This window comes from Protopterus annectens, chromosome 5.part0, assembly GCF_019279795.1.
Source record: "Protopterus annectens isolate FY-2018-M chromosome 5.part0, PAN1.0, whole genome shotgun sequence".
In the NCBI taxonomy this organism is placed as follows: domain Eukaryota; kingdom Metazoa; phylum Chordata; order Ceratodontiformes; family Protopteridae; genus Protopterus; species Protopterus annectens.
The window spans coordinates 1,130,046,558-1,130,074,089 of NC_056735.1; the positions used below are offsets into that span (position 1 = coordinate 1,130,046,558).

Here is a 27,532-nt window from a genome sequence, read left to right on the forward strand (position 1 = left end):
TAAAAGCTTTGGCAAGATCTAGATAGGCTGTGTGAACCACCTTACCCTTGTCTATGGCTTTGGTGATTGATTCAAAGAAGTCTATCAAGTTTAGGAGACATGATCTGCCTTTTACAAACCCGAACTGGGTGGGATCCAGAGTTTGGAGATTACCATTGTCTTTGTTTGTAAGTTCCATGATGATATGTTCCATGGCCTTGCAGACCAGGCTCGTCAGGCTAATGGGGTGTAGTTCCCGGGGTCCATGGTGGCTCCCCCCTTGTGGAGTGGAATAACCGTTGCTGTGCGCCGTTCAGCAGGCACAAAGCCTGAGGTGAGGCTGTGATTGAACATGGTACTTGGGTGGGGTGCCAGTTCGTTCTGTAGTTCATGTAGAACGCAGCCTGGGATGTTGCCTGGTCCCATGGATGCTGTGTTCTTGGCTTTGGAGAGTGTGGTATTTACCTGTGCAGCCGTGATTACAGGAACTTTGCATTCTTCCGGTATAGAGATGGGCTCTTTAGGGGGTGAGAGGGGGTAAAGTTAGCACTGAACCCATCTGCCAGGATGTTGGCAATATCAGTTGGGTCTGTATATTTAGTGCCATTGTGCTGTAACTCAGAGCAGATCTGAGTGTTGCCATTGAGATTCTTGACATAGCTATAGAATGCTTTGTGGCTGTCTTTAGAATCAGTGGCGATTTTGTTATCGTAACTAGCTTTGGAGGATTTTATGAGGGACCACATCTTCTTACTGAGGCTCACCAGGGAGCTCCTCCACTCATGGGATTTTACTCTCTTTTGCAAGAGTTTCTTCCTTCTGTTGTACAGTTTGTTTATGGCAGAGGACCACCAGATTGGCTTCCTTTTTTTGGAGGATAGCGTCTTGGTTCTGTTTGGGATAGCACGATCCATGCACTCATGTAAGTGCTTATAAAGTGCAATTGTGTAGGATTCAGTAGTCCTAACTGTATTGTCCATCTGCATGGGTGTCATGAAGTTCACAACTTCTGTCTTAAGAAGCATCAAGTTGGCTTTGGAGAAATTTTGTACCATGGTTTCCTTAATGGGGGTGGAGGCAGGATGTGGTATCTAGGGTAATTAGCTTATGGTCGGATCGTACCAATGAGGGGTTGACTTCAGGTGTTTAATCATAGCTTCACCTCAGACTTCGTGCCCACTGAGTGGCACACAGCTACAGTTATCCCACTCCACAAGGGGGGATCCACCTTGGATCCCGGGAACTACTGTCCCATCAGTCTGACGAGGCTGATCTGCAAGGCCATGGAACGTATTATCATGGAACTTATAAGCAAAGACATTAGCAACCTTCAAACACTGGACCTCACCCAGTTTGGGTTCGTGAAGGGCCGATCTTGTCTCCTGAACCTGATTGACTATTTCAAATCAGTCTCCAGAGCCGTGGAAGAGGGTAAGGCGGTCCACACATCCTATCTGGACCTCGCCATGGCCTTTGTCACCTTCCCCCACTCTGGAATCATAGATAGCCTTACTAAGCTGGGCATTAATCCCGACGTCACTTGATGGGTTACCAACTGGCTTACTGACTGAACCTACACTATAAAAGTAGCTGACTCCAAATCCAGCTCCAGACAAGTGACAAGTGGAGTACCTCAGGGTTCAGTCCTGGGGCCGCTCTTTTTTAGCATCTACTTCTTTGAACACTAAGGGACTCTGGCTAACAAAATTTGCAGATGACTGCAAACTAGGAGCCATTATTGAATCTCCAAATGATGTGGTTACTGTACAAAAGAGCCTTACAGAAACATATGTATGGTGCCAGAGCCATAGGCTCAAGCTCAGTGCCAAGAAATTTATAGTTATCCCCTTTGCCATAGGTGGCAGTACACTAGGCATCAAAAGTGTGTTAAGAGACTTGGGTACACAGGTGCACAGTGGTCTCAACTCTAATAACCATATCGCCACAACAGTCAGGAAATCCCTCTATGTGGCACACCTCATCACTAAGGGCATATCATTCAGAAAAAAAGGAGGTCATTGTCCCACTGTACTCATCCTTTATTAGACCCATTATAGAATACAACTCCTCGGTTGGTATGTACCTCTCAAGACATCTGCAACAACTGGATTGGCAGCAGAAATACCTCACTAAAAGAATCACAGCTCTAAAGCAGATGCCCTACACTGACTGCCTTAAACTCCAGCTATACTCTGTCACATATCGTCTACTCCAAGGCTATCCCTGCTTAACATACAAGGCCATGTCACACCCAGAGCTGTTGGACATGTTACACTTAAAGAAATCCCAATCCCTCAGAGCCACACGCTCCAGGGATCTAAACTTTGTCATCACAATAAACAAAACATGTGGGAGGGATAGGTTCCTGACCCAGAGACTCTCCAGACTCTGGAATAGACTGCCCATACATGTCAAGCAGAGCGCCTCTTGGCCCTCTTCAAAAGAAACCTTGACTTTTGGATGGGAGAAAGGAAATTCACCCCAGGGATCACGTCAGTCACCCTGCTAGACAGGGGTCCAGGTAAGTAAATAGTGTGGGAAGAAATAGCCAGGGAATTGTTATGGCTAGGCTTGTATAGGCCCTAGGGCCGAATAGCCTAGTACCAGCCTATGAACCTATGAACTTTTAGGTGAAGCAGCAGCCATGCACTTTAACCTATTTAAGACCGGTTTTGTTCAGGCTCATAGAATAAGAATGGTTCTTAGCAGGTAGAAAAACAAGCTCAGAATTGTTTTCAGTTCATGATTTTCATAAACAATATTTTCTTGCTTCATTTATTTATTTACTATTTTTTTATTTCTAGCTTGATGACCAGCGAGCCCATTTTCAGTGGAGGCCCAGGGTAAAAAGCTCCGCATTACATAGTTTAATTACATATACAATCATAGTAAAGAAGACACAATTTCATTCATCTTAATATACAAGAAGGTTAGATTCTTTCTATCAGAATAAATAAGAAAAAAACCCAATGCCAGTGCCATGGTGTAGAGATATAAAGCCCTAACTACAACTCGTATTACCTGACTTTGATTAGTAGATTGGGTATCAGAAGTATTGGCTGGGAAGGATGGATGGACGGATGAATATTCCTATCCAGGTGGGTGCATTTGTCTAGACATTTCCTTCAGGGTGGCCTTGTCCACAAAGGGGAGTAGACCTTGACAAATGAAGGGTGAGATAAAAAAAAAAATACCCTGATGGAAGCAGTCAGTGTTATGACTCCTCAGGATGCCCTTAAGTTCAACTTCAACCCTTTCCTTACAATGAAGCTAGTCCAGGCATTGTAGGAGAAGCTGGTAGACCCGGCAATGGATGGAGGCACTGGGGTAAGCTGGAAAGAATTAATCAGAATGGGAACAAAACAAACTGACTTCTATTTGGTGTAGTACCCACCAGTCTCGTGTTATAATATGGGTCTGTATTATTTCAGTGAATGCTTAAAATAGTGAAAACTGTTTAAACGACCCAATAAATTCTAAATCTCGAACACACGGGACAATGATTTTTTTTTCCCAGGGAAAGAAGTCGCTGATCCGTAAAAAAAAAAATCCAAACACAAAATAAAGTGGGGGGCTTCACCCCCCCCCTTGCCCCCCCCCCCCCACTTAAATATACCAACTCCGGCATCGCACTGCAGTGAAGGAAATGGCAATGTCCCGAACACGGCCCAGTGATTTTTTTTCCCTGGGAAAAAAATCTCTGTTCCGTGTGTTTGGGATTTAGGGATTTCGACTTTATTGGCTCGATTTAAACAGCGTTCAGTACTTTAAGCATTCACTGAAATAATGTAGACCCTTATAATCCACAGGTTGAGCAAACAACAAACCTGTTTGCCAGTAACACTTGTTGCAGTGTTTATATAGTCTCTTTAAACCAGATATCTAAGATTCAGCATGATACCTTACAATCAGAAAATATTCCCAGATGTGTTCAATTACATATACAGGCCTTCAGAATCTCATGATATCTGCAAATGAAATACACTCTAAAGATTTGTAAGATGAATAAATTCTCCCAAATGCAGCATCAATGGCCTGCTTAAGAAAAAGATCCATTTCTTCCTTTCAACCAAGACTTACACTGAGGATGCTAGTAACCCTATGCATGCACTCAGGATGCCAGTGCCATGGCTTAACTATCTTTTTTTCTGGAGTTCTAAAATGCAACATGCTTCCAGTATGCCCTGTGACAACTACTTTTCTTAAAACTGCCCCAACTCTTAACTAAGAGCAAGCCCAATTTTAAGATAATACTGGCCACCTGCATACAAAGATAATTACAGAGCATTTGCTGTGCTCGTTTCCAAAAAGTCACAAACTAAGTGGTAAACTGTTGTGCTTGCATATTACTCAGCATTGAGGGGGATGTCATTGCCAAGGATGTATGTGTATTTGTGTATGTGTGTGTTTGTACCCAAGTTACGTACATAAACTCCACTACTAGCAAGCATACCTCTCATCTGTCCAGAGTTTCACAGAATGCAGATTTTTACCGTGAATTTTTAGTCTAGTCCTTATAAAATTTGTGCTTTTCTGGCAAATTAATGAAGATTGAAATCATAAATAATGGCAGACACGAGAGTTTCAGACCTCATGTTCCTCAGAAAACCTATGCTAATGTAAAATCTGTTATTCTAAAAATGTTCTAAATTTATAGGAGCAACTTTTAATTTCTATCCTTGATTATAGGCCTTTGTCATCATTGTCACCCCCCTCCCTATTATTTTTGGCTTTGTACAGAATTTTTTGGTAAGAGGTTTAGAGGTATGTTAGCAGGTGAATCATGCATTTTAACTTCACTATGTTTGGTTGAAAAAAAATCTAAATGTGGAAAATGGTTCAATGTCAGTGTTAACCAGTTTGCATGGTTTTGAAGAATGTGTGTGGTAGCTTGTAGTTATATTGGAAATTCTTTGTTTTATGGCAAAGAATGCAGATTGCAAGCTAATTAGATGCCCCAAATTTTGAACATTTCTTGATTTTCATGAACTTTGCCTTGACTTCCACATGTGATAATAGAGAGGTTATATGTAACATATTTCACAGTTGCTTTATCAAGCATCTTAGTTGTGGATGTGTTCTTTACTGTTGCATTATTTTTCCTATTTAAATGTATTTTAGACCAAGTGCCTAAATGTAGCATGAATTAAAATGTGGTAAGGTGTGTATAAAATTACAAAGAATAAGGCGTTTTATACACACACACACACACACACACACACACACACACACACACACACACACACACACATGCATGAAATCTGATGTTCTTCGTGTTTCACTGTTGTAGTCATCACACTTTGGTTATCTGCCTGCAGGTAGCCCTCAGTTGGCCCAAATACCAGAGACTTAGTATTTCTGTGTCGGTTGCTGTCACTTCAGGACTGACATCAGGTCGTCAGGGGTATAAAAACAGGCAACCGACACCATTACATCAGTCTTTCTTGCTGAGGAGCCTGAAGCAGAAACAGTTCGCACAAGTGCCGGTCGGCAGCTACCTGAGTTTTTGTTTCCGAATTGAATAATCCTGAAGTCTTCTTAAGCTAAGTACCCCGTTGGGGATCCTTTTTTCTTGCTCTAATCGATATCAGAAGAAGTTAACAATTGTCCCGCCTGTGGAAAGCAAATACCACACCGAGATTTCCATTCTTACTGCGTCACCTGTTTAGGCCCAGACCACGAAGTCCCTCGCTGTTGGTTTTGTGCTTTGTTCAATGCCCGAACTATTCATCGTCGGGCCCTTATCATCGCTAAATACTTTTGCTCTCGATCTCCGTATTCTGAAATGGTTTCAGTAAGCCATCCAACTACTGATCTTCTGAAAAACGTAAGGATAAAGACAGAGACAGACTGCACTGGTCCAAAACTGTCAACGAAGCTTCTGTCAAGCTAGTCGCCAGTTTACCGGTACTCAGTGAGGCACTTTTGCAGCCCCTGATGCCTGCCTTGATGGATTTGCAGGCCGATACCTAGACCCATTCAGAGTCCAGTATGCCGCGAGACTCTTCTTTGATTACGGAACCTGTGGATGCCTCTACCTTGGATGGATCCAGAGCCATTGTGCAGGCACCGGCTTCCGAGGAAGTTCTTCGCACTACCGATATTTGACACAGACGACTTCTTTCACATCTTCAGTTCTGTCTAAAACTACCGAGTTTATAAGGTCGAGAGTATGAGCTATGCCTAAAAGAACTACGACGCAAACTCAAGCACCTGCTTACTTGCCACAATATCAAATGCTTAAAATGGCAGAAGACCTGATTATGCTGATTAGGGGAAGCCAGCCTTCCCCTGCTAAGAGAAAAAGAGACCTGTCCCCAGCAGCTTTAACAGACCAAATAGTCTGACGTCTCTGTGGTTTCAGATTATGAAGACATGCCTTTATCTTCTTATGAGGATTCAGATGCAGAGGAATCCATTCCCTCTGCTTCCCCTCCAGAGGATTTTTCTTTTGGTGAAACCCTATGTAGTTTGAGAGCATTTCCACTGGGAATGCCAAGACTATCCTCAGTCCAAAAAGTGGCTCCGAGAATTTTTAGATTTACCACAACATAGACCTTTAGCAGTCCCTCCAGTTCTGGATGTTGTGGATGATATCTTTATGGAATCCAGTCTAACTCCTGATACTTTACCAGACAGGTACTACAGAGTCCCTGACTCTCACAAATTTCTTTTCAAAAATCCTACTGCTGACCCAGAGGTCATTTTCCAGGTGCCCAAAGGTATAAAAGCAACTACAGCTAAGAAGCCCACCCCTTCGGACAGATGGAGTAAAAAAAAGTATACACCTCTGCAACTCTCGCCATTAGGGCATTGAATTGCCAGTTTCACATGCTGAAATACCAGCAACATATTATGGAACTCATTAAGCAAAAATTATCTACCTTTACAGGCTGTGCAGAAAATAAAGAATTACAAGAGCTTATGCATTCTGCAAGCCAAGTCAACAAGCATACTTTGCAATGTGACTGATGCCCTATAAGCATCTTGCAAGGGCAGCAGTCACTGGTTCTGTACTCTGAAGGCATGCTTGGCTTAAGGAGCAGACCTTGCCAGACCATGTCAAATCAAAATTACTAGACACTCCTTTGAACAAGGACAATTTGTTTGACACCAAAGCAGAAGAGGTTCTAAAAAAGATGGAAGAAAAAGCTAAATATATGCAGAGAGTCAAAGATTTTTTGCAAGTGCAGCTTCCTGGATTCAGTAGGCATTGCCCCTTGAAACATTGGTCCTTTACAGCCCCCTCAAGGCCATCTCAAACTATACCCAGGGGAAACAGACCCCCCCCAGATTACAGTCTCAGGGTGTGCAGAGATTTAAGCAATGAAGTGTCTCCACTTCTAAAACAGGGTGTGCTAAGCCACCCCCTTACAGAAATAATTCACAATGACTTCTCAACTCCACTCCTCACCTCTGCAAAACTGCTCGTGCCCCTAGGAGGAAAACTTGCCCATCATGCAAAAAACTGGTCCTCCATCACCAAAGACCAATGGATCCTCAACATTGTATCCCAGGGATACAAATTTTACTTCTACTCACTGCCTACCCCAAAAGGGTTCCCAGACCTTCCTCCATACCAGTGGGCAGAGGCTTAAAACCAAGTTCAATCCCTGCCCTCCATAGGGGCAATTCAACCTGTTCCTGCAGAACAGATAGGTCAAGGGTTTTATTCCAGACTTTTCCTGGTACCCAGAAAAGAGAGCACTTGGTGCCCAATCCTAGATCTTTCCATTCTAAACACCTTCCTGGTGGTACCAAAATTCAAAATGCTTACCCTTCAGCAGCTTCTTCCTATGCTGTCCAAAGATGCCTAGTTGGTCACCCTAGATCTAAAAGAAGCCCATCTGCACATCCCTATCAGGGACTCATGCAGGAAATTCCTACGTTTCCGGGCAGGATCTGTGCATTATCAGTTCTCTGCACTTCCCTTTGGCTTATCCACTGCTCCCAGAGTATTCACAAAATGCCTGGCTCCAGTCATTGCCTATTGCAGACAGAGAAAGTTTCAAATTTACCCATACTTGGATGATTGCCTGATTCAGGCAGACAATCAGGAAAAGCCGTTGCAGCACCTGACATTTGTAAAGAACCTTCTAACCTCCCTTGGGTACACTGTTAACGAAAAGAAATCTAAACCAGTCTCCAGTCAAAAGATTGTATTCCTGGGAGCAAGCTTGGACACAGCATCTCAGATGGCATTCCTTACTCAAGAAAAACAAGCCTATCTGACAGGCTACTTCACTCAAATGGCCACCAGAACCCAACTATCTGCAAGGAAAATCCTGCAAGCCCTAGGGTTCATGGCCTCTTGCATTGTACTAATTCCATATGCCAGACTGCATGTGAGGAAACTCCAATGGTATTTAACAAGTCTTTGGTGCCAACATTCCCAGAACCTGGAAACCATCATACCTGTCATTCCTTGTCTAAGAACAGAGTTTCTTTGGTGGGCAGCAGCATGCAACCACAACAAGGAACTTCCCTTTACTCAATACCACGCTGCCCAGACCCTAACCACAGATGCATCAGATTATGCCTGTGGGGCACACCTGGATGACAAGTGCAAGTCAAATTCATCTGATTGTATGTATGTCTCTGTACAAAAATCTTTGTCATTTGTTGTATTTGTACTGTTATGATGTTCTTCGTGTTTCACTGTTGCAGTCATTACATTAGGGTAATCTGCTGGCAGGTTGCCCTCAGTCGGCCTGAATTCCAAAGTCTTGGGTCCTGCGTTGGTTGCTGATTTCTCTTCCATGACGTCAGGTCGTCGGGGGTATAAAACATAAAACATACAGCCAACACCATTTTCTTCAGTCTTTCTTGCCGCGCGGTGCCCGAAGCAGAAGCATTTCCCAAGTATCGGTCGACTACTGAAATATTCGCGTTTGAGTTTCAGAACCGAAGTCTTCAATAAAGCCAAGTACCCTGTTGGGGAAACTTTTTTCTTGCTTTTTACTGATGTCAGAAAAAGTTAATAATTGTATTACTTGTGGGAAGCAAGTACCTCATAAGGATTTCCATTTATACTGTATTTCTTGCCTAGGCCCTGATCACAACGTGCCTGGCTGTCGGTTTTGTGCTAGATTTAACCAACGCACTATTAAGCGTCTGTATATTTTTGCATCTAAGTATTTTGGAAACAGATTTAACTACCCAGAGATGTAGTCAGATAGCAATCCAACTACCAGAGTACATAAAAAATGCAAAGAAAAGGACAGAGAAAGGCAGTTGAGATCCAAAACCGATGACAAAGCTTTTCCTAAGCCAGTCGCTGGTTCGCCGGTACTCAGTGAGGCGCTTTTGCAGCCCCTGATGCCCGCTACCTTCGAGTCGCAGGCCTCTACCGACTCCCATGTGGAGTCCGGCATGCCACAAGATACTCAAGGTATTGGATCTCTCTCGGATGGGTCCGGAGCAGCTGAGCAGGCACCAGCTTCTGAGTGTGTATTCAGACCTCAACATTTTTATATCAAACCAATGAAAGCTGCAAAACCAAAGGCAAAGACACCTTCTAAAACTAAAAAAACGAAGCCTGAGCCATGTGCACAGGCCTCTATGCCTAAAAAACAGATTATCAAAATGGCTGAAGACCTTATTACCTTGATCAGGGGTACCCATCCCCCTCCAGATAAGAGGCCTAGGCAAGACACTGACTATGAATCTTCAGATCAGGTTTCTATTTCTTCTGATTCCTCTTCTGATCAGGAATAATCTTTACCTCCCTATGAGGATTCTGATGCTGAGGAGTCTATTCCATCTGCATCTCTTCCTAAGGATTATTAATTTGGAGAAACCTTGCATACTTTGAGGGAGCATTTTCACTGGGAGAGTGAAGACTTCTCAGAATCAAAAAAGAGGCTCAGGGATTTCCTCCTTCTCCCTCAGCACAAGCCTTTAGCCATTCCCCCTGTGTTAGACATTGTGGATAATGTTTTTTCGGAGTCGAGCCTGACCCCCAACTCTTTGCCTCCGGCTCCCAGTAAGCCTGACAGGTATTACAGGGTCCCTGACTCTCATAAATTTTTATTTAGAAACCCTGCTGCTGATCCTGAAACTGTTTCACAGGGTCCAAAGGGAGTTAAGGCCTCAACAGCAAAAAAAATCTACTCCCTCCGACAGAGATTCAAGGGCGCTGGACAGATGGGGAAGAAAGGTTTATACATCTGCAACCTTGGCAATCAAGGCCTTAAACTGTCAATTCCATATGCTTAAGCACCAACAACATATTATGGGATTGCTGAAACAGAAAATGATGTTGATTTCAGAATGTGCAGAAAATAAGGAATTTCAGGAATTATTGCATGCAGCCGAACAAGTTGGAAAGCATACTTTGCAATGTGGTTTTGATTCTTTAAAGGCCTCCTGCAGGGCTGCAGTTACTGGATCTGTGATTAGGAGGCATGCCTGGTTAAAGGAACAAAATTTGCCTGATCATGTTAAAGCTAAATTGCTAGATGCACCTTTACAGCATGATTCTCTGTTTGGTATTAAGGCAGAAGATTTTTTAAAGTAAATGGAAGACTAAGCTAAGTCTATGCAAACTGTTAAAGATTTCTTACAAGTGCAGCCACCTAGATTCAGTAGACACTGGCCTACAAAAGTTGGTCCTTTCCTGTGTCAGACAGAGCTCAAAGGGGCAAATCCAGATGCCCTAAGGGTTCCAGGTACCAGGCTCAAGACTCATACAGGTCAAAGCAATGGGGTGCATCCACCTCCAAATCTGTAGGAGATAAAGCGCAAACCTACAGAAAGCAATCCCAATGACTTCCCTCTGCCTACACCAAGCACTTATCTTTTGGCAGCACCCATAGGGGGAAAATTAGCACTTTTTGCTCAAAATTGGCAGTTAATAACCCAGGACAAGTGGGTACTGAACATCGTATCACAGGGATACAGATTCCATTTCCACACTCTGCCAATGACAAATGGTTGGCCAGACCTGCCAAAAAACCAATGGGCAGAGGCACAGAAACAGGTTACATCCCTCATGGATATGGGGGCCATTCAGACAGTACCAGAACAGGAAAAAAGGCAAGGTTTTTACTCAAGACTGTTTTTGGTACCCAGAAAGGACAAGGCCTGGCGGCCAATACTGGATTTATCAATTTTGAACACATACTTGGACATTCCAAAATTCAAAATGCTCACTTTACAACAGCTTTTGCCAATGCTGGGGAAGAATGCTTGGCTGGTGACTTTAGACTTAAAAGAGGCATACCTGCATGTCCCAATAAGACAGTTGTGCAGAAGATACCTCAGATTCAAGGCTGGCTTAATGCATTACCAATTCTCTGCACCACCATTTGGCTTATCTACTGCGCCCCGGGTCTTTACATAGTGCCTGGCACCAGTAATTGCATTTTGCAGACAAAGAAGTATTCAAATATATCCTTACTTGGATGACTGTCTCATTCAAGCAGAGAACAAGGACACTCTTCTTCAACACCTGGCGTTTGTGAAAAGGCTTCTAGCATGCCTAGGGTACACAAACGAAAAGAAATCACAACTGGTACTCTCTCAAAAGATAACATTCCTGGGTGTAAGCTTGCATATAACTGCCCAGATGGCTTACCTCATGCCAGACAAAGACAACTGACTGCTTACTTCAGACTGATAGCAACAAAAACCTTTCACTCTACCGCCTGCCAGCCAAACCTTAACAGCAGACAGATCAGATTATGCCTGGGGGGCCCACATGGCAGCAAGATGCATTCAGGGCATAAGGGCGCCAAATCAAATGCATCTACATATCAACCAGAAAGAGATGCTAGCTGTTCAAAATGCCCTAACAGCCTTCAAGGACTTACTTCATCCAGGACAACTACTGATAGACGTACAACACCACAGTCATGTGGTATATAAACAAGCAAGGGGGCACACACTCATACCCCCTTTGCAGATTAGCCATGGCAGTGTGGGACATGGCTTTGACCTACCAAATAAATCGTCAAGCTCAATTCCTGCCAGGAAAACAGAACACTCTGGCAGACGATTTAAGCAGAAACCTTATGGATCCTCACGAGTGGAAACTAAATCCACAAGTATTCAGCATGATAACAGAGAAATGGGGGAGCCCAGACATAGATCTATTTGCCTCTCCTCAAAATTATCAGTTGAAAAGATGCTGCACAAGGACTCATCACAGACAAGCATGGAAAGCGGATGCCCTATCCTTCAGTTGGAAAAACCTGTCAGTTTACGCCTTTCCTCCTCTACCTCTTCTACCCAAGGTCCTCCTAAAAGTCAGACAAGAGAAGCCAAAGATGATCTTAATTGCCCCGGACTGGCCCAGCCAATACTGGTACCCAGTCCTAAGGAACTTGTCTCAATACCCAGCTTGGACCTTGCTTCAAAGACCACAACTACTGTCCCAGCAAAATAATCAGATCCTGCACAATCAACTACAGACTGAACCTGGCAGCATGGCTAATCATGTAATCATACGAATGACACCTCTCAGTAAAGCTGTGATGGATGTCATTTTGGAAGCCAGAAGGCCTAGTACTAGAAAATCTTATGCTGACAAATGGAAGAGATTCTGTGCTTGAAATCAAGCACAAGGAACTGATACAGCAGAACCACATATTCCTCAGATATTACAATACTTAACTGAGATGCTTGACAAAGGCCTAGCTTTCTCATCAATCAAAATCCATGCCTCTGCCATTTTGGCTCATTACAATACAGAGCCACCAATCTTTTCTCATCCTTTACTAAAGCAGTATCTTAGAGGAGCCAAAAACCTAAAGCCCCCTAGAAGATCACCATTACCTGCATGGGACCTCAATTATATGTTGGAAAAGCTCACCCTGCTTCCATTTGAACCAGCCACTACCGCTGATATAAAGTTCTTATCATGAAGACAGCTCTGCTACTAGCAATTACTTCAGCAAGAAGAGTTTCAGAGCTACAGGCCCTCATGGCTGTAGAGCCTTGTATTATATTTTACCCAGACAGGGTGTCTCTGAGGACAAATCCTACTTTTATGCCTAAGTTGGCTTCCAGTGTGGCTCTTAACCAAACAATTAATCTGCCAACTTTTTATCCAAATGGGCAGAACAAAGGGGAGAGAATTCTGCATTCCTTGAAAGTACACAGACAGCTAAGATTCTACTTGAGCAGGACAAAAGCTCTAAGAAAAACTGAGCAATTACTAGTGTCATATGCTGCACAATCAGAAGGAAAGGCTATCTCAAAGCAGACAGTTTCAAAGTGGATAAGCCACTGCATCCGTTTCTGCTACTTACACCATGGTAAACCTGTGCCCAAGGGCATTAGGTCTCATTCCACCAGAGCTGCAGCTACTTCGGCAGCCTTTCTCAGAGGAATACCAACCAAAGACATTCTAGTGGCTGCTACTTGGAGTTCTATTCACACCTTTACAAAGCATAGCCATTTGCCTCTCTACTTAGGGCAGGCTTTTCCACTGCAGTGCTGCAGGGCCTTATAGCCATACCTAATGCTGTTTAGCTCTAGCCTCCCAACCATAGTTTTGGGATTCTACCCAAATGTAATGACTGCAACAGTGAAACACGAAGAACATAGTACAGTTGTGTACACTTACCATAAATGTAGATGTTCGAGTGTATTCACTGTTGCAGTCCAGGTTACTCTCCCGCCATCCCTTTGTCATTCTACAGTTTATCTTTCCTTCTCTATCTTCTACAGCCTATGTGGTGTATTTGCTTGTAGAGGAAGGTAAAGTTTATATTGATGCATGTGTGTGTGTGTGTATATATATATATATATATATATATATATATATATATATATATATATATATATATATATATATATATATATATATATATATATATATATATATATATATAAAATATTGCTACCTTTTTGGGGGCACCTGACATCGGCGGCAAGAAAAACTAAAGAAAATGGCATCGGCTGCATGTTTTATAACCTTGATGGACCTGATGTCATGGAAGAGAAGACAGCAACTGACGCAGGACCCAAGACTTTGGAATTCAGGCCGACTGATGGCAACCTGCCAGCATATTACCCTAATGTAATTACTGCAACAGTGAATACACTCGAACATCAACATTTATAGTAAGTGTACACTACTGTACTTTATGCAGCTTTGAAGACATGGAGCTCTGATTGTATATGTGCCTCTGTACAGAAATTTTTTTGTCATTTGTTGTATTTGTACTGTTATGTTATGGAGCTTTTCTCCTCCGGCCTCTGCTGTAAATGGACCTTGTTCCTATCGGACTTTCCCGGTAAACTAATGTAAAATAAAAATAAATCTGCACATCAACCAAAAAGAGATGCTAGCTGTTCAGCACGCTCTGATAGCTTTCAGATCCCTAGTCTTACCAGGACCCCTGCTAATAAAAACAGACAACACTACAGTTATGTGGGACATCAACAAGCAGGGCGGAACCCACTCTTACCCACTCTGCAGGCTAGCCATGGCCCTGTGGAACACAGCCTTGGACATGCATATTCATCTGCAAGCTCAGTTCCTGCCAGGCAAACAAAACTCTCTGGCACACGACTTAAGCAGAAATCTCCTAGACCCACACGAGTGGCAATTAGACCGGAGCACTTTCAGCCTTCTAATCCAGAAATGGGGGACCTCTTTGCCTCCCCCTGCAATCACCAGCTCAGCAAATTCTGCACCAGGACACTGCACAGCAGGGCCTGGAAAGTGGATGCTCTATCCTTTCAGTGGGAAAACCTCTCAATCTATGCATTTCCCCCTCTGCCTCTTCTCTCAAGAATGTTACTCAAGATAAGACGGGACAGACCAAGGGCAATCCTGATTGCCCCAGACTGGCCACACCAGCACTGGTACCCACTACTGTGCAGCCTGCACCTACCCCAGATCCCAACCCTCCTCACTCAGCAGGGGGACACATCTTGCATCCACAACTGCAAATCCTGAACCTTGCAGCCTGGCTTATTCCTTGAATTCTCCCCCAGTGACCAGCCTAAGCAAGCAGGTACTGGATGTCATTCTTGAAGCCAGAAGACCCAGTGCAAGGAAATCCTATGCTAATAAGTAGAAAAGGTATTGTTCCTGGATTCAGTCTAAAGGAGAGGACACAGCACTGCCCTCCTTACCTCTAATCCTAGATTACCTAGCAGATCTACTCCACAGAGGCCTATCCTTCTCCTCCATTAAGATCCATGCCTCTGCCATCTCAGCTAATTACAACACTGACCCACCTCTCTTTTCTCACCCTCTCATCAAACAGTTCCTGAGAGGGGCAAACAACTTAAGGCCACCAAGAAGAGCATACACCCGTGCTTGGGACCTTAACTTTGTACTGGAAAAACTCATGCTACCCCCCTTTGAGCCTGCAACGTCAGCAGAGTTAAAATTCCTCTCTTGGAAAACAGCCTTGCTTCTGGCCATCACTTCAGCTAGAAGAATGTCTGAGCTACAAGTACTTATGGCTGTGGAACCCTTCATTATTTTTCATGCTGACAGGGTCTCCCTCAGGACTAACCCCTCCTTTATGCCTAAAGTGATGTCCAGCGTGTCTTTCAACCAAATCTATCCATTTGCCAACCTTCTTCCCTAATCCTCAAAATACAGGGGAAAGGATTCTGCACTCCTTGGATGTGCACAGGCAGCTCAAATTCTACCTTGATAGGACTAAGCCCTTCAGGAAATCTGACCAGTTACTAGTCAGTTTTGCACCAGGGGCAGAGGGCAAGGGCATTGCAAAACAAACAATTTCCAAATGAATAGCACACTGTATCCATTTCTGCTACAAGTACCATGGGAAACCAACCCCTCAGGGGGTCAGAAGACATTCTGCTAGGGCAACTTCTACCTCTACATTATTTCTCAGGGGAGTCCTTACCAGGGACATTCTGGAAGCTGCTACCTGGAGTTCTCTACACATCTTCACCAAGCATTACCACCTGCCTATCTTTTCCAGATCCATGGTGGGTTTTGCAACAATGTAGATGCACGAATGTATTCACTGTTGCAGTCCTGGTTTCTCACCCTCCAGCCCCCTTGTATCTCTCTCTCTCTCTCTGTCTATTACTCACCCCTGACAGAGCTGTTGGTGTTTACTTTTTACTGGTAGTGTTTTTGCACCATAAATTAGCTCCCTGTTTGGGGACTCCTGACATTTGGGGCAAGAAAAACTGATGTAATGGGTGTCGGCTGCCTTTTTTTATACCCCTGACGACCTGTCGTCAGTCCTGGAGCAACAGCAACCAATGCAGAAATATTAAGTCTGTGGTATTCGGGCCGACTGAAGGCTACCTGCAGGCAGATAACCAAAGTGTGATGACTGCAACAGTGAATACACTCGAACATCTACATTTATGGTAAGTGTACACAACTGTACTTTCCTTGCTGTGTTGTAAAGTTACAGAAGTTATGTACCAGGCACTTGTACACATGTTTTTGCTAACTGTTTTTCAGGACCTTTTAAAAAAATCATCTGTTGAAGAACATGCACAACAAAGCACTGTGACCGAGCTTAATGACAGAATTGGTATGTTTTATTTTTATTTACTATTATCAGGGTGATGCGTACTGTTTTGTGCAAGTAATGTAACATGCTGTAGGAATTAGTACCAGGTTTCAATCTCTTGCTCTAGTCTTTGTACTGCTAATAATAATGCCAATTGTATCAGTAGACTGATTTAATGCTATTAACTGAAGAATGGACAGAAGAATTTCTTCTAGATGTCCAGAAGCTGTTTATAACTGTTTTGAGCAGTGTTATACTTTTTAAATCATCTTTATTAAGTAATCACATTTTAAATTACAACATAAGTTTGCATGCATTAATAGAAAAGAAAACTAAGTTTTTGTTTTATCGTCATGCAGTAAACAGTTGTCATGTACTCCAGTATTATATGAACTGCTGAGTTCCTGCCTTCCATTAAATCTTACTTCACTTGTTGAGCAATATTTTTCATGTATTTCCATAAATTCCATTTATTTATGTGAAATATGCTGCTTCTGTTTTCTAACTATTCTACTTCTGTTTCTTTTGTCTCCTTTGCACGTTTAAAACTAATGTTATGGTTGGTTTCGATTTTGTTTTCCATTTTATAGTAAATTTGGAACAAAAAAAACGCTACCCTGTGGTGTAAACTCATAACTGTAGTAAAATTTATTTACACCACGTGGTGGCAATTTGTTTTGTTTTATTTCTGAGTATTTGCACCCTTTGGGTGTCTTCTACTGGTTATTAAGTTGTAGACTATATCCCACCTCAAAATAATAACTTCCTTAATTACTGCTGTTTCCCCTAGCATTTTGGTCAAAGCATTCTGTGGATTATTTTTAAATTTTCCAGTTTGTTACATTCTACAAAAAAGTTTTCCAGTATCTGTAAAAATACATATGCAGACACTTTCATGCAAAATAATCCTAAACGTTACGAAATTTGTAGCATGCTTGGGAGCCCTACAGATTTATTTCAGTTGTTACTTTGAAAATTGCCTTTCAGTTCTCTTTTTTCCAATCTTTCTAACCTCCTGTTATTGATTCTTGTTATCATTCAGTATTTTGTATGATGTGCTAGTTTCACAGTATCTTCTGTTGTAGACGTGATTAAAAACTGTTCCAGTGCTGTTCCTTCACTTATCATTCACCTGTCCCTTTTCTCTTTGCCTGTATTCTGTTATTAGTCACTGATAGAGAAGCCAGTTTCTAACCTGCATTCAAACTCCTACTCCTGTAAAGCCTCATCCAACTCTGTTACTTCTCCTTCCTGAGTTACTTGCTCCAGATTCCTCAGTTTCTTTGCTGATTTCCTCCAATATATTCCAAACCCATCTTGCCTATATCTGTACCACTATTTGCAGACATCCCAATCAGTAAAAATCCCCTTTCTCCATTTCTCGAGTTGGCTTAGTTCTCAGAATACAGTCTGTTACTTTATGAATATAATATTCTATACGATTGCACTATTGCCTTAAAGACTTTCATCTAGAATACAAGTTTCTTTTTTATCTCTCAGCCCTCTCCCCATTTTGTCATCATCCTCTTCTACTTTGATTTATAACCTTCTGATTGAGTCATGCATGTAAATCTTAAGTGCGTAGATGTATAGTTCCCCATCAAATCAGGTAACCCTAAACAATCTTGTTCTGTGGGGAAAATCAACTTATCCTGCCTATCTGTTGCTTTCTTTCCCTCCTTCAACTCTGTTAATTGTCATCACAACTTCTCCCTGGTTTATAAAAATGTCTGACTTCTATGTAAGAATAAAGGGACTAAAAACATTTTCACTGCATGTGTTTTACTGTCCTTATCCATAATCCAGAACTTCCACTTTCTTAATTTTTTGTCCAGTAATGTTTAGTCTGTTCCCACATCACATATACTTAACTGTCACAACATAATTCTCTTTAATCCATAAACCTAAATACACCTCTTATGTGCTCATAAGAATGGATATGACTGAACCAGTTCAAGTGTGGGTGCATAGTTTTCCACTGTAGCTTCTATTTTATCTTCATTTATTTTATATTCTGAAAAGACTCGAAACTGTCTGAAAGTGTTGTCGAGAAATGAAATGTTTTCTACATTTATCAAGTACTAAATAGTGTCATCTGTAAATGAAGCAAACATTTCTTGATTACCACACTTTTATATCCTTGAGTTTGTAAAGTTCTTATTTTCTATGCTAACGTCTAAATATGATGTGTATAACAGTGGAGAAAGAAGTTATCTCTACAATGGTTCCTTGTTTTAATTGCAGCTTACTGGAGAGGAAACCTCTCGCCTTAATTCTTTCCACTGACCATTCATATGTCCTCTTTATTAACCTCATTGTTCTGTCAGAAACACAAATGTTGCCATTGCCCTGCTTGTAAAATCCTAGTTGATTCTATCAAATGCTTTTCCTACATCTAGACTATCAGCAGTGGTGTTTTCCTGCATTCAGTGTCCCATGGAATTATCTTTATTGTACTAATATTGTCAAATATGTGACACCCTCAACAAAACTACATTGATACATACCTATCAATTTTGGTAACATTTTGCAGTTCTCTTAAGTAATATAAACGGTTTATAGTAATGGTTTGAAATCAAAACATGTCTATGCGAAGCCAGTCATGAAGGGTCTCTGCATCTTTGGGAAAAAAAGCCTCTACAACTTTCTTTTAAGATGCTGCTACACCCCTTTTTTAAAATATAGTTAAACAGAACCTTTCAGATCTTTATTACTGTGTTCCCTCCTAACTTCCAGATTTCAACAGGAATACTGTATGTTCCAGGAAACGTCCTGCTGATTGATTACATATCACTATTTTTATTTAATTTCTTCCTGTTTTAGCTAATAATTGTTGAGCCTCATTTTCCTCTAATCTTAGCATAACTAAAGCATGCATAAATATTTCCATTTGTACCTTTTTTCTGTTTCCTCATTCCTCTGCTTTATATAGATTGTATAACATTATCTCTAGTACCTCTGTAGGGACCTGTTATTATTTTTCAATGAATCATAGATTCCCTAAGTTTGACTACACCCCTTTGTATCTTTCTGTTGCCCACCTTATTGTGCTAAAATTGTTTGCACTCTAGAATTATCAGAAATACTTCCACAACAGCAACCTTTCTAAACTCATGCATATTGTCCAGAATACTCCCTTATTTTCCCAGTAGCACTGCTCAGGTGCCCCTCTTCTTGTTATGCCAGATTACCCTTTTTTGTAATACTTTAAGTCTGTCAACCCATCTAAAATAATTCATGTTACTTATTTTCTATATTTCTAGCTGTTCTCATTTCTTCCATGTTTTTCTACTTCACTTAATCCCACTCACCATCCCTGGGAGGTAATTTATGTATTCAGTAATAACTATTGAATCATGCCCGTTATCTATTCCTGAAATCCCTCTCTTTCTAACAATAAGTAAGAAAGTGCCAATATCTCATTTTTACATTGCTGTCCTGCATTTTTATCTTAGATTTTATTGGTATATGATCTGATAAGTACTGGCTATATCAAAGTTTTCAGTTAAATATATGTGCTTCTATGAATTATAATTTCTGTCCAGTCTAACCCAATTGGTTCCTGCTGCTGGACTCATTTTCTATATGAGGTTATACTTCAGAAATCTGCCCTGTTTTGCTGTATTTTCCTTCCTAGTTCACCCTGATAGAGCCTCACTATTGTAAGTCGGGTTACAGTCCCCACCTGTAAACAATGTACCCTGCTTAAAGCTAATTATTTCATCCCAAAAATATTATTCTTCTTTTGGCTTTTCCCAGTTAGGGGTCGCCACAGCGGAACTCCGGTCCGCTAATGATTGGCAGTCAATTTTTATGGTGCCGAGGTGCCAGCTCGACGCTCAGCCTTCAACGAAGGCACGCCCATTCATGCATGTCTTTCGAATGCCACTCAACTGTGGGGAAGACATGCAGACTCCACACAGAAGGCACTCCAGCAGAAAATTAAATGGGAGAACCTCTTGCTATGAGGCAACAACGCTACCACTGCACCACCGTGGCTTTTCATCCCAAAATTCTTCTAAGTTCCACAATAATAGTTTTAGATGGAATATAAGTAAATGCCAGCAAAATCCTCCTTTCTTGCTAGTAAACACTTGCTGTGACAAATCTATCATTATTGTCCTTATTTCTTCCTCTATCCTGTTTTTCTTTTTTCCTGTTATTTTTATGAATGTCCTGAAATCCTTGTCAAATACATATATGCTCATTTGTATCCAAAAGCATCTCCTGTGACATTCTTTGAATGCCATACTTCTTAATGCAGTTAGTCAATATAGCATGTAATTAATTATATTATATTACATTTACTATATTATATAATATAATATATTTTTGCCTCTGTAGGGCCATTTGCATTCCATGTTAATATTAACAAATCAGCCATTCTGATAAAAAGCTGTTACTCCTCCCATCTTTGCATGGCAGTTCCTTGATTGTTTCCATCTTGCAACTTACATGTACATACTAATGATTGACAGGTTGGTCTTTTATTTAGATGTTCTTAGTGATCTGAAGTAGTTAACTTCATTTGTTCATCAACCTGTGGGTATCGGATCCGAATCGGATCCGAGCTGGCAGCTTTATTCAGCTAAGAGCAGAGCTTCAAGCTCCTCCCTCTTACCTATAACCCACTGCCATCCTACTCTGTCCCCAGATCTCGTTTGCCACGGCTTATTCAGGCAACTAGAATGAGTTTCAGGCGTAGGGTTTCGTGAGTTTTTGAAGAAAATTTCCTCTGTTTTTCACCTAGTTTTTAGTTTAATTGTTAACGAGTGAGTGTTGTTCCCTTTTGTAGTTGATTTAGCCAATTTTTGTTGCTAAAATTTATATATTTTTTTCAGTTAGTCTAGTCTCCCTCTTCCCATGTGTGCGAAGGTGTGTTTGGGTTAGGCCTATTTACAACTATGGCCGAGGCCCCTAAAACTTTATTTTCTAAATGCACCGAGTGTGGCCATAAGCTATCCCCGGTGGATCTCCACACTCAGTGTATTATATCTGCCTTGGGGTTGATTATCTTTCTTCAGGCTGCACAATTTGTGCAGACGTCAACCCCAGGGCTTTGAGGGATAGGTGGTTGAAGTTGATTCTGGCGGGACTTCTGCCCCCGGACTCTGCTTTGTCCTCTTCTCCCTCGGCGGCATAGTGGCCCCGCCTTCCATCCTTGCTCCCCTGGCCGGCTGGCTGGGACTCACCCCCCCACTGAGGCTCAGGAGGAGAGGGAATCTAGGAGGGAGAGAAGAAAGGACAAGCACCACAAGCGGCGGGCCGAAGCTTCCTCTTCGGCTCCGCCAGCAAAACAGCTAGTCTCTCCTAGGGCCTCCGGGCCTTCTCCTTCCCGGCTCCATTCACCCCGTTTTTTCCCGGGACCGGAGGAGGAGGAGACCCGGTCGCCTTCGAGGCGTCACTCCAGGCCTGCCTTGGTGGCCTCGTCTAGATCAACAAGAAGCTTGTCAGATGCAGATATGGACCGGATGATGCGTAGGTTTCTCCAGGCCCAACTGCAGATGGGAGTGATCCTGCCTCCCCTCTCACCCTCTGGGGAGGAGCTCGACCCCCTTTTTCACCCTGATTGCTCCTTCTCCGACCCACTTCTGGGGTTGGGAGCCGTCGGATCCAAGCAGCATCAGAACCGGGGAAGGCTCGGCGCCGATAGTACACCCTTCTTCGGCTCCGACCGCACCCTCGAGCTTGTCGGGTCCCTTTTCGGATCCGAGCTCTCGGAGCTGTGAGCTGAGCTTCGGATCTGGCGGTGTTAGTGTGTCTTCGGCTCCATCTTGGTCGGAGCACACTGACCCTTCGGATCCGATTGCATCTGCGCCGGCTCCGGTCCGCACCTCTGATCCGAAGGGGCTGCTCTCGGAGCTTAGAGAGAGCAGTTCTCCTTCGACGTTAGATGTTTTGGAGAGGGTCTTGTCGAGGGACTCGATGCCCCAGACTCCTGTTGTGGTTCCACCCATCACTCCCTCTCAGACGGGCCTACCTTCCATCACCCGGCCCCAAGAATAGCCTGCGCCTACGTCCCAGATGGTTCCCTTAGAGGAACAGGATGTGGTTAGTGAGGCATCTTCGGACAGCCCCCCCAAGGAGGTTCCTCACAAACATAAGTGCAAGAGGAGGCACTTGGACTCACCCGAGTCCCTGACAGAGAACACAGACTTAGAGGAAGGGGAAGGTTCCCCAAGGTCACCCCCCCGAGGACGTCTCCTTCGGAGACGTTATGGAAATTCTTCGTATTAGAGGGGGGTGGTCAGCCCAAAAGCCTTCCTCCGATGAGTCTGTGTTTCTGGAGGCATTTGACGCAGGCCCATCTACCTCTTGGGTGTCCCCTCCTGCTGATCCCCTGGTAGATCTGATCACTACCAGGGCATGGAAGGAACCGGACACTGTGGAGCCCATACCAAAGAGACCTGACAAAATTCTCAGTCCACCCACAGATAGGACAGTTTGGAGCAAGGGTGCTCCAGTAGATGCCATGTTGGTGACGGCTGCCACCAAGAAGGAACTGGCCCAGGAGAGTTCCTCGGTCCATCCTCCCAACAAGGAGTCTTGGATGGTGGACCGCATAGGGAAGCGGATGTTTGCTTCAGCCACCTTCTCGGTAAGGTCGCTGAACTACATGGCACATGTGATACGACTCCAGCGGGATCTCATCAAAGAATACGCAGGGTCGCCCCAGAGTCCATGTCGGCCGAGGATAAGAAAATATTCTCAGCCCGAATGGCCACTCTTAAGTCCATGTGTCTCCTTTCCCATGCCACGGAGGGAGCCGCTAGAGCTAGCGGAGCAGGCATTGTCTTACAGCGGCATGCTTGGCTCCGCCTCTGCAACTTTCAAGGCATCCTTCACAAATGCCCCTTTTGACGGCTGTTCGCTGTTTGGCAAGACCGTCCGTGACACGCTGGTCCAGAGCGAGAAAGACGGGAAGACGTCTGCAGTCGGGATCCGCTTCTCGGCTCCCCATAGGTCCTTCTCCAGGAACCAAAGGGGACACAAGAAGATGTGGTTACGGAAATCTCAACAGTCCCGTTTCGCTCTGGACCCCTCGTCCTTCAGAGGCAGAGAAGGACAGGGTGTACGCCGGCCCAGAGGCAGAGGGGGACCGAAGAATTTCGGGTTGAGAAAACCCTTTTCGGATCGGCCCACGCAGCAACCCTGAGGGGTTACCCGACTGCTCCACTCTGGAGGCAGTCAGGGGGCGTTTGTCGAGGCACCTAGCAGTTTGGGAGTCCATTACAATGGATCGCTGGGTGCTTCGAATCATATCCAGAGGTTACACTATCCCTTTTCTGAATCATCCTCTCAGACCCCGGAGCCTCCCCAATGTCCCACCCAATCAAAGGGAGTCAGCAGCCACAGAAATAAAGCAGCTGCTAGAAAAAAGAGCAATCCAGCCCATCCCCCAAGACAAGTCCGGATCAGGCTTCTACTCCTGGTTCTTTTTGGTGCCAAAAAAGACTGGGGACTTAAGACCAATCCTCGACCTGTCCATTCTGAACCTATCGGTCGCCAAAGAAAAATTCCGGATGGTCACCATTCAATCCATTCTCCCACTCCTACAGGAGAACGACTGGATGTGCTCTATAGACCTCAAGGATGCGTACTACCACATTTTGATGGACAGATGATCCAGAATGTTTCTCAGCTTCCGGCTGGGAGCCAGTCACTGTCAGTTCAGGGTCCTTCCCTTTGGTCTCACCACAGCCCCCAGGGTGTTCACCAAAGTGATGGCAGTTGTAGCGGCCCACCTGAGGCTTCAGGGAATACAGGTCTTTCCGTACCTAGACGACTGGCTCCTGACCGCCCCCACCAGGCATCTACTCTGTTCAGCCAGGAATTACTTCCTTCACTTGGCCTCTCATCTGGGAATTTCTATCAATCTCAAGAAATCCTCCCTTCAACCAACTCAGACCTTAGATTTCATAGGGGCCAGGCTAGATACAAACCTGTTGAGGGCCTTCCTAACTCCGGACAGGCTTCGAACTTTGACATTCCATGTGATGGCCCTCTTACAATCCCCGGCCCCCCCAGCGGAATTGGTCCTGAGGGCACAAGGTTCCATGGCGGCTGCCATCAATCTTTCACCATTAGCTCATCTAAACATGAGGGTCCTGCAATCCCCCCCAGCGGAATTGGTCCTGAGGGCACAAGGTTCCATGGCGGCTGCCATCAATCTTTCACCATTAGCTCATCTAAACATGAGGGTCCTGCAATGGACCTTGCAGGTCCAATGGTCCATCCTGCAACATCCGCTAAGTACGGCTATCCCCCTCAGCAATGCTTGCAAGAGGTCCCTACTCTGGTGGATCCAATCCTCCGATCTCTCGGAAGGGCGCCCCCTTTCTGTGACCCCACCCCAAGTCACGGTGACCACGGACGCTTCTCGCCTCGGGTGGGGGGGGCACTGCATGGGCAGAATCGTCCAAGGCATGTGGACACACTCAGAGACCTTGTTGCACATCAGTGTCCTAGAGATGAGGGCGGTGCTTTTAGCGTTGCAAGCACTCCAGGCACTTCTTCCCTTAGGGACAATTGTGATTCAATCAGACAACATGTCAGTAGTCTGGTATATCAACAAACGGGGGATTCAGAGCCTCCCTGCTGTGTCGAGAGGCCATGAGAGTTTGGGAATGGGCGATCACCACCAACCGCTTTCTCATAGCAATGCACATTCCGGGTCGGTCCAACATTTTGGCAGACAAGCTGAGTCGAACCATCCACTCACCTTATGAGTGGTCTCTGAACCCAAGAGTAGCGAAGCAGATCTTCCTCAAGTGGGGTCAACCTTGCTGCGATCTTTTCGCGTCGCCTTTGAACACAAAGTGCAGCGAGTACTTTGCTCTACTTCCCCCACCAGGGGAATCCCCCAGAGACTCTCTAGTCCATGCTTGGCCATCCGGTCTACTTTATGCTTATCCACCTCTTCCCCTCATGGTAAGATTCTTGCAGAAAGCTCTTCGGTTGAGGAGCAGAGTGATCCTCATAGCCCCATTCTGGCCTCGTCAAACGTGGTTCCCTTGCCTATGGTCTCATCTGGTCAATCCTCCATGGATTTTGGATCCCACTCCAGATCTGATTTCTCACCCTCTGGAGTTGACAACTTCATACCTGGACAATCTCAAGCTCACAGCTTGGTGGATCCAGTTCCAATCATAGCTAGGACTCCTGGTATCTCCTCCTCTGTTAAAGCTATTTTAGTAGCCGCTCCTAAACCTTCTATCAGAAAGGTCTATAAGAGCAAATGGAAATATTTTTCGATCTGGGTGGAACATAGACATATGGATCCCTTTACAGCCCCGATACCAGCTGTATCAGAGTTTTTGTCACACTTATTTAATCAAGGTGCCAGCTCCTCCACCGTCAAAGTCCAGTTAGCAGCAATTTTACACTTTCATGTGGGAAGTGATCTCGGTTCATTAGCTTCTTCCAAGATCTGCAAAACTTTCGTAAAAGGTACTTTCCTGTTAAGACCTCCTGTGAAGGATGCAGTTCCTCCGTGGGATTTAACCCTTGTTCTTCAGGCTCTTACTGGCCCTCCCTTTGAACTTGCAGCTTCAGTGGATCTTAAATACTTATTTTGGAAGACGGCCTTTCTCATTGCCATCACTTCGGCTAGAAGGGTTTCAGAGTTTCAAGCCCTTTGCGCAAAACCTCCATATCTGGTCTTCCATAAAGATAGTTTCCCTCAGGACCAATCCCTCCTTCTTACCTAAAGTCGCCTCTGAGTCCAACATTAATCAATCTATCAATTTACCAGTGTTTTTCCCGAATTATCAAAACAAAGGTGAATACAAATTACACTCTTTAGAAGTGCACAGACAATTGAGGTTCTATTTACACAGGACTGCTGAGCATAGAAAATCTGAGCAACTCCATGTATCCTTTGCTAAACCCTTTTTGGGTAAACCTGTGTCAAAAACTACATTGTCCAGATGGATTTCACAATGTATACTTCTTGCATATAAGAGTTCTGGCCGACCTGAACCTGTCGGAGTTCACGCCCATTCTACTCAATCGATTTCCACTTCTGCTGCTTTTTGGTCAAGGGTGTCCTTGGATGATATTTGTTCTGCAGCCACTTGGGCTTCATCCCATACCTTTATTACCCATTACAAGCTGGATTTAATTTCCAGAGGAAGGGCGTCCTTTGGCTCTGCAGTGCTCCGGAATATTCTTCTATGAGGACCTCCCAAGTTTTAGGTAGTTGGGGAGTCTGTCCCACAGGTTGATGAACAAATGAAGTTAACTACTTCAGATAACGAAGTTATGTACTTACCATAACGTTCCATCTGAGTAGGTAACTTCATTTGTCAGCAACCAACCCCCCCCCTCCATCCCCCTTGCCTGTAGTTCGTCCCTTTTAGGACCTTTGTGTTCTCTGTACCAGATGACATCAGGTTAGGATGTTTAGTTGATCCTTGATTGTGGTAGTCTTTAAGGCTAAGCAAACTCGATCTGAGGACAGAGAAGGATGGCAGGGGGTTATGGGTAAGAGGGAGGAGCTTGGAGCTCGGATCTTAGCTGAATAAAGCTGCCGGCTCGGATCCGATTCGGATTCGATACCCACAGGTTGCTGACAAATGAAGTTACCTACTCAGATGGAACATTATGGTAAGTACATAACTTCTTTTTTCACTGTTGCAGTCATCATATTTGGGTTATCTTTTTTCAGTAGCCCTTAGTTGGCCTGATTAACGAAGTCTTGGGTCCTGCGTTGGTTGCTGTCCCTTCTTCCATGACGTCAGGTCGTCAGGGGTATAAAACATGCAGCTGACACCATTACATCAGTCTTTCTTGCCATGCGGTGCCTGAAGCAGAAGCAGTTCACAAGTGCCGGTCGGCCGACTCCTGAAATTTTCATTTTCGAGTTTCAGAACCGAAGTCTTCAACTAAAAGCTAAGTAACCCGTTGGGGAAACTTTTTCTTACTCTAAACCGATGTCAGTAAAAGTAAATAATTGCATTACTTGTGGAAAGCAAATACCTCATAAAGATTTTCATTCGTACTGTATTCCTTGTCTGGGCTCTGACCACGACGTACCTTGCTGTCAGTTTTGTGCCTTATTTAAACCACGAACATCGGTATATTTT

General features: G+C 43.9%; 1 protein-coding gene across 1 annotated transcript in view; it reads left to right on the plus strand.

Annotated features, from left to right (window-relative positions):
• GCC2 (GRIP and coiled-coil domain containing 2) overlaps positions 1 to 27,532 on the plus strand; it is a 1,443,709-nt gene that overhangs the window by 153,296 nt on the left and 1,262,881 nt on the right. The window contains exon 7 of the mRNA XM_044070984.1: positions 16,394 to 16,466. Within this exon, the coding sequence (XP_043926919.1) occupies positions 16,394 to 16,466 (73 nt within the window). The remainder of the gene's footprint in view (positions 1 to 16,393; positions 16,467 to 27,532) is intronic.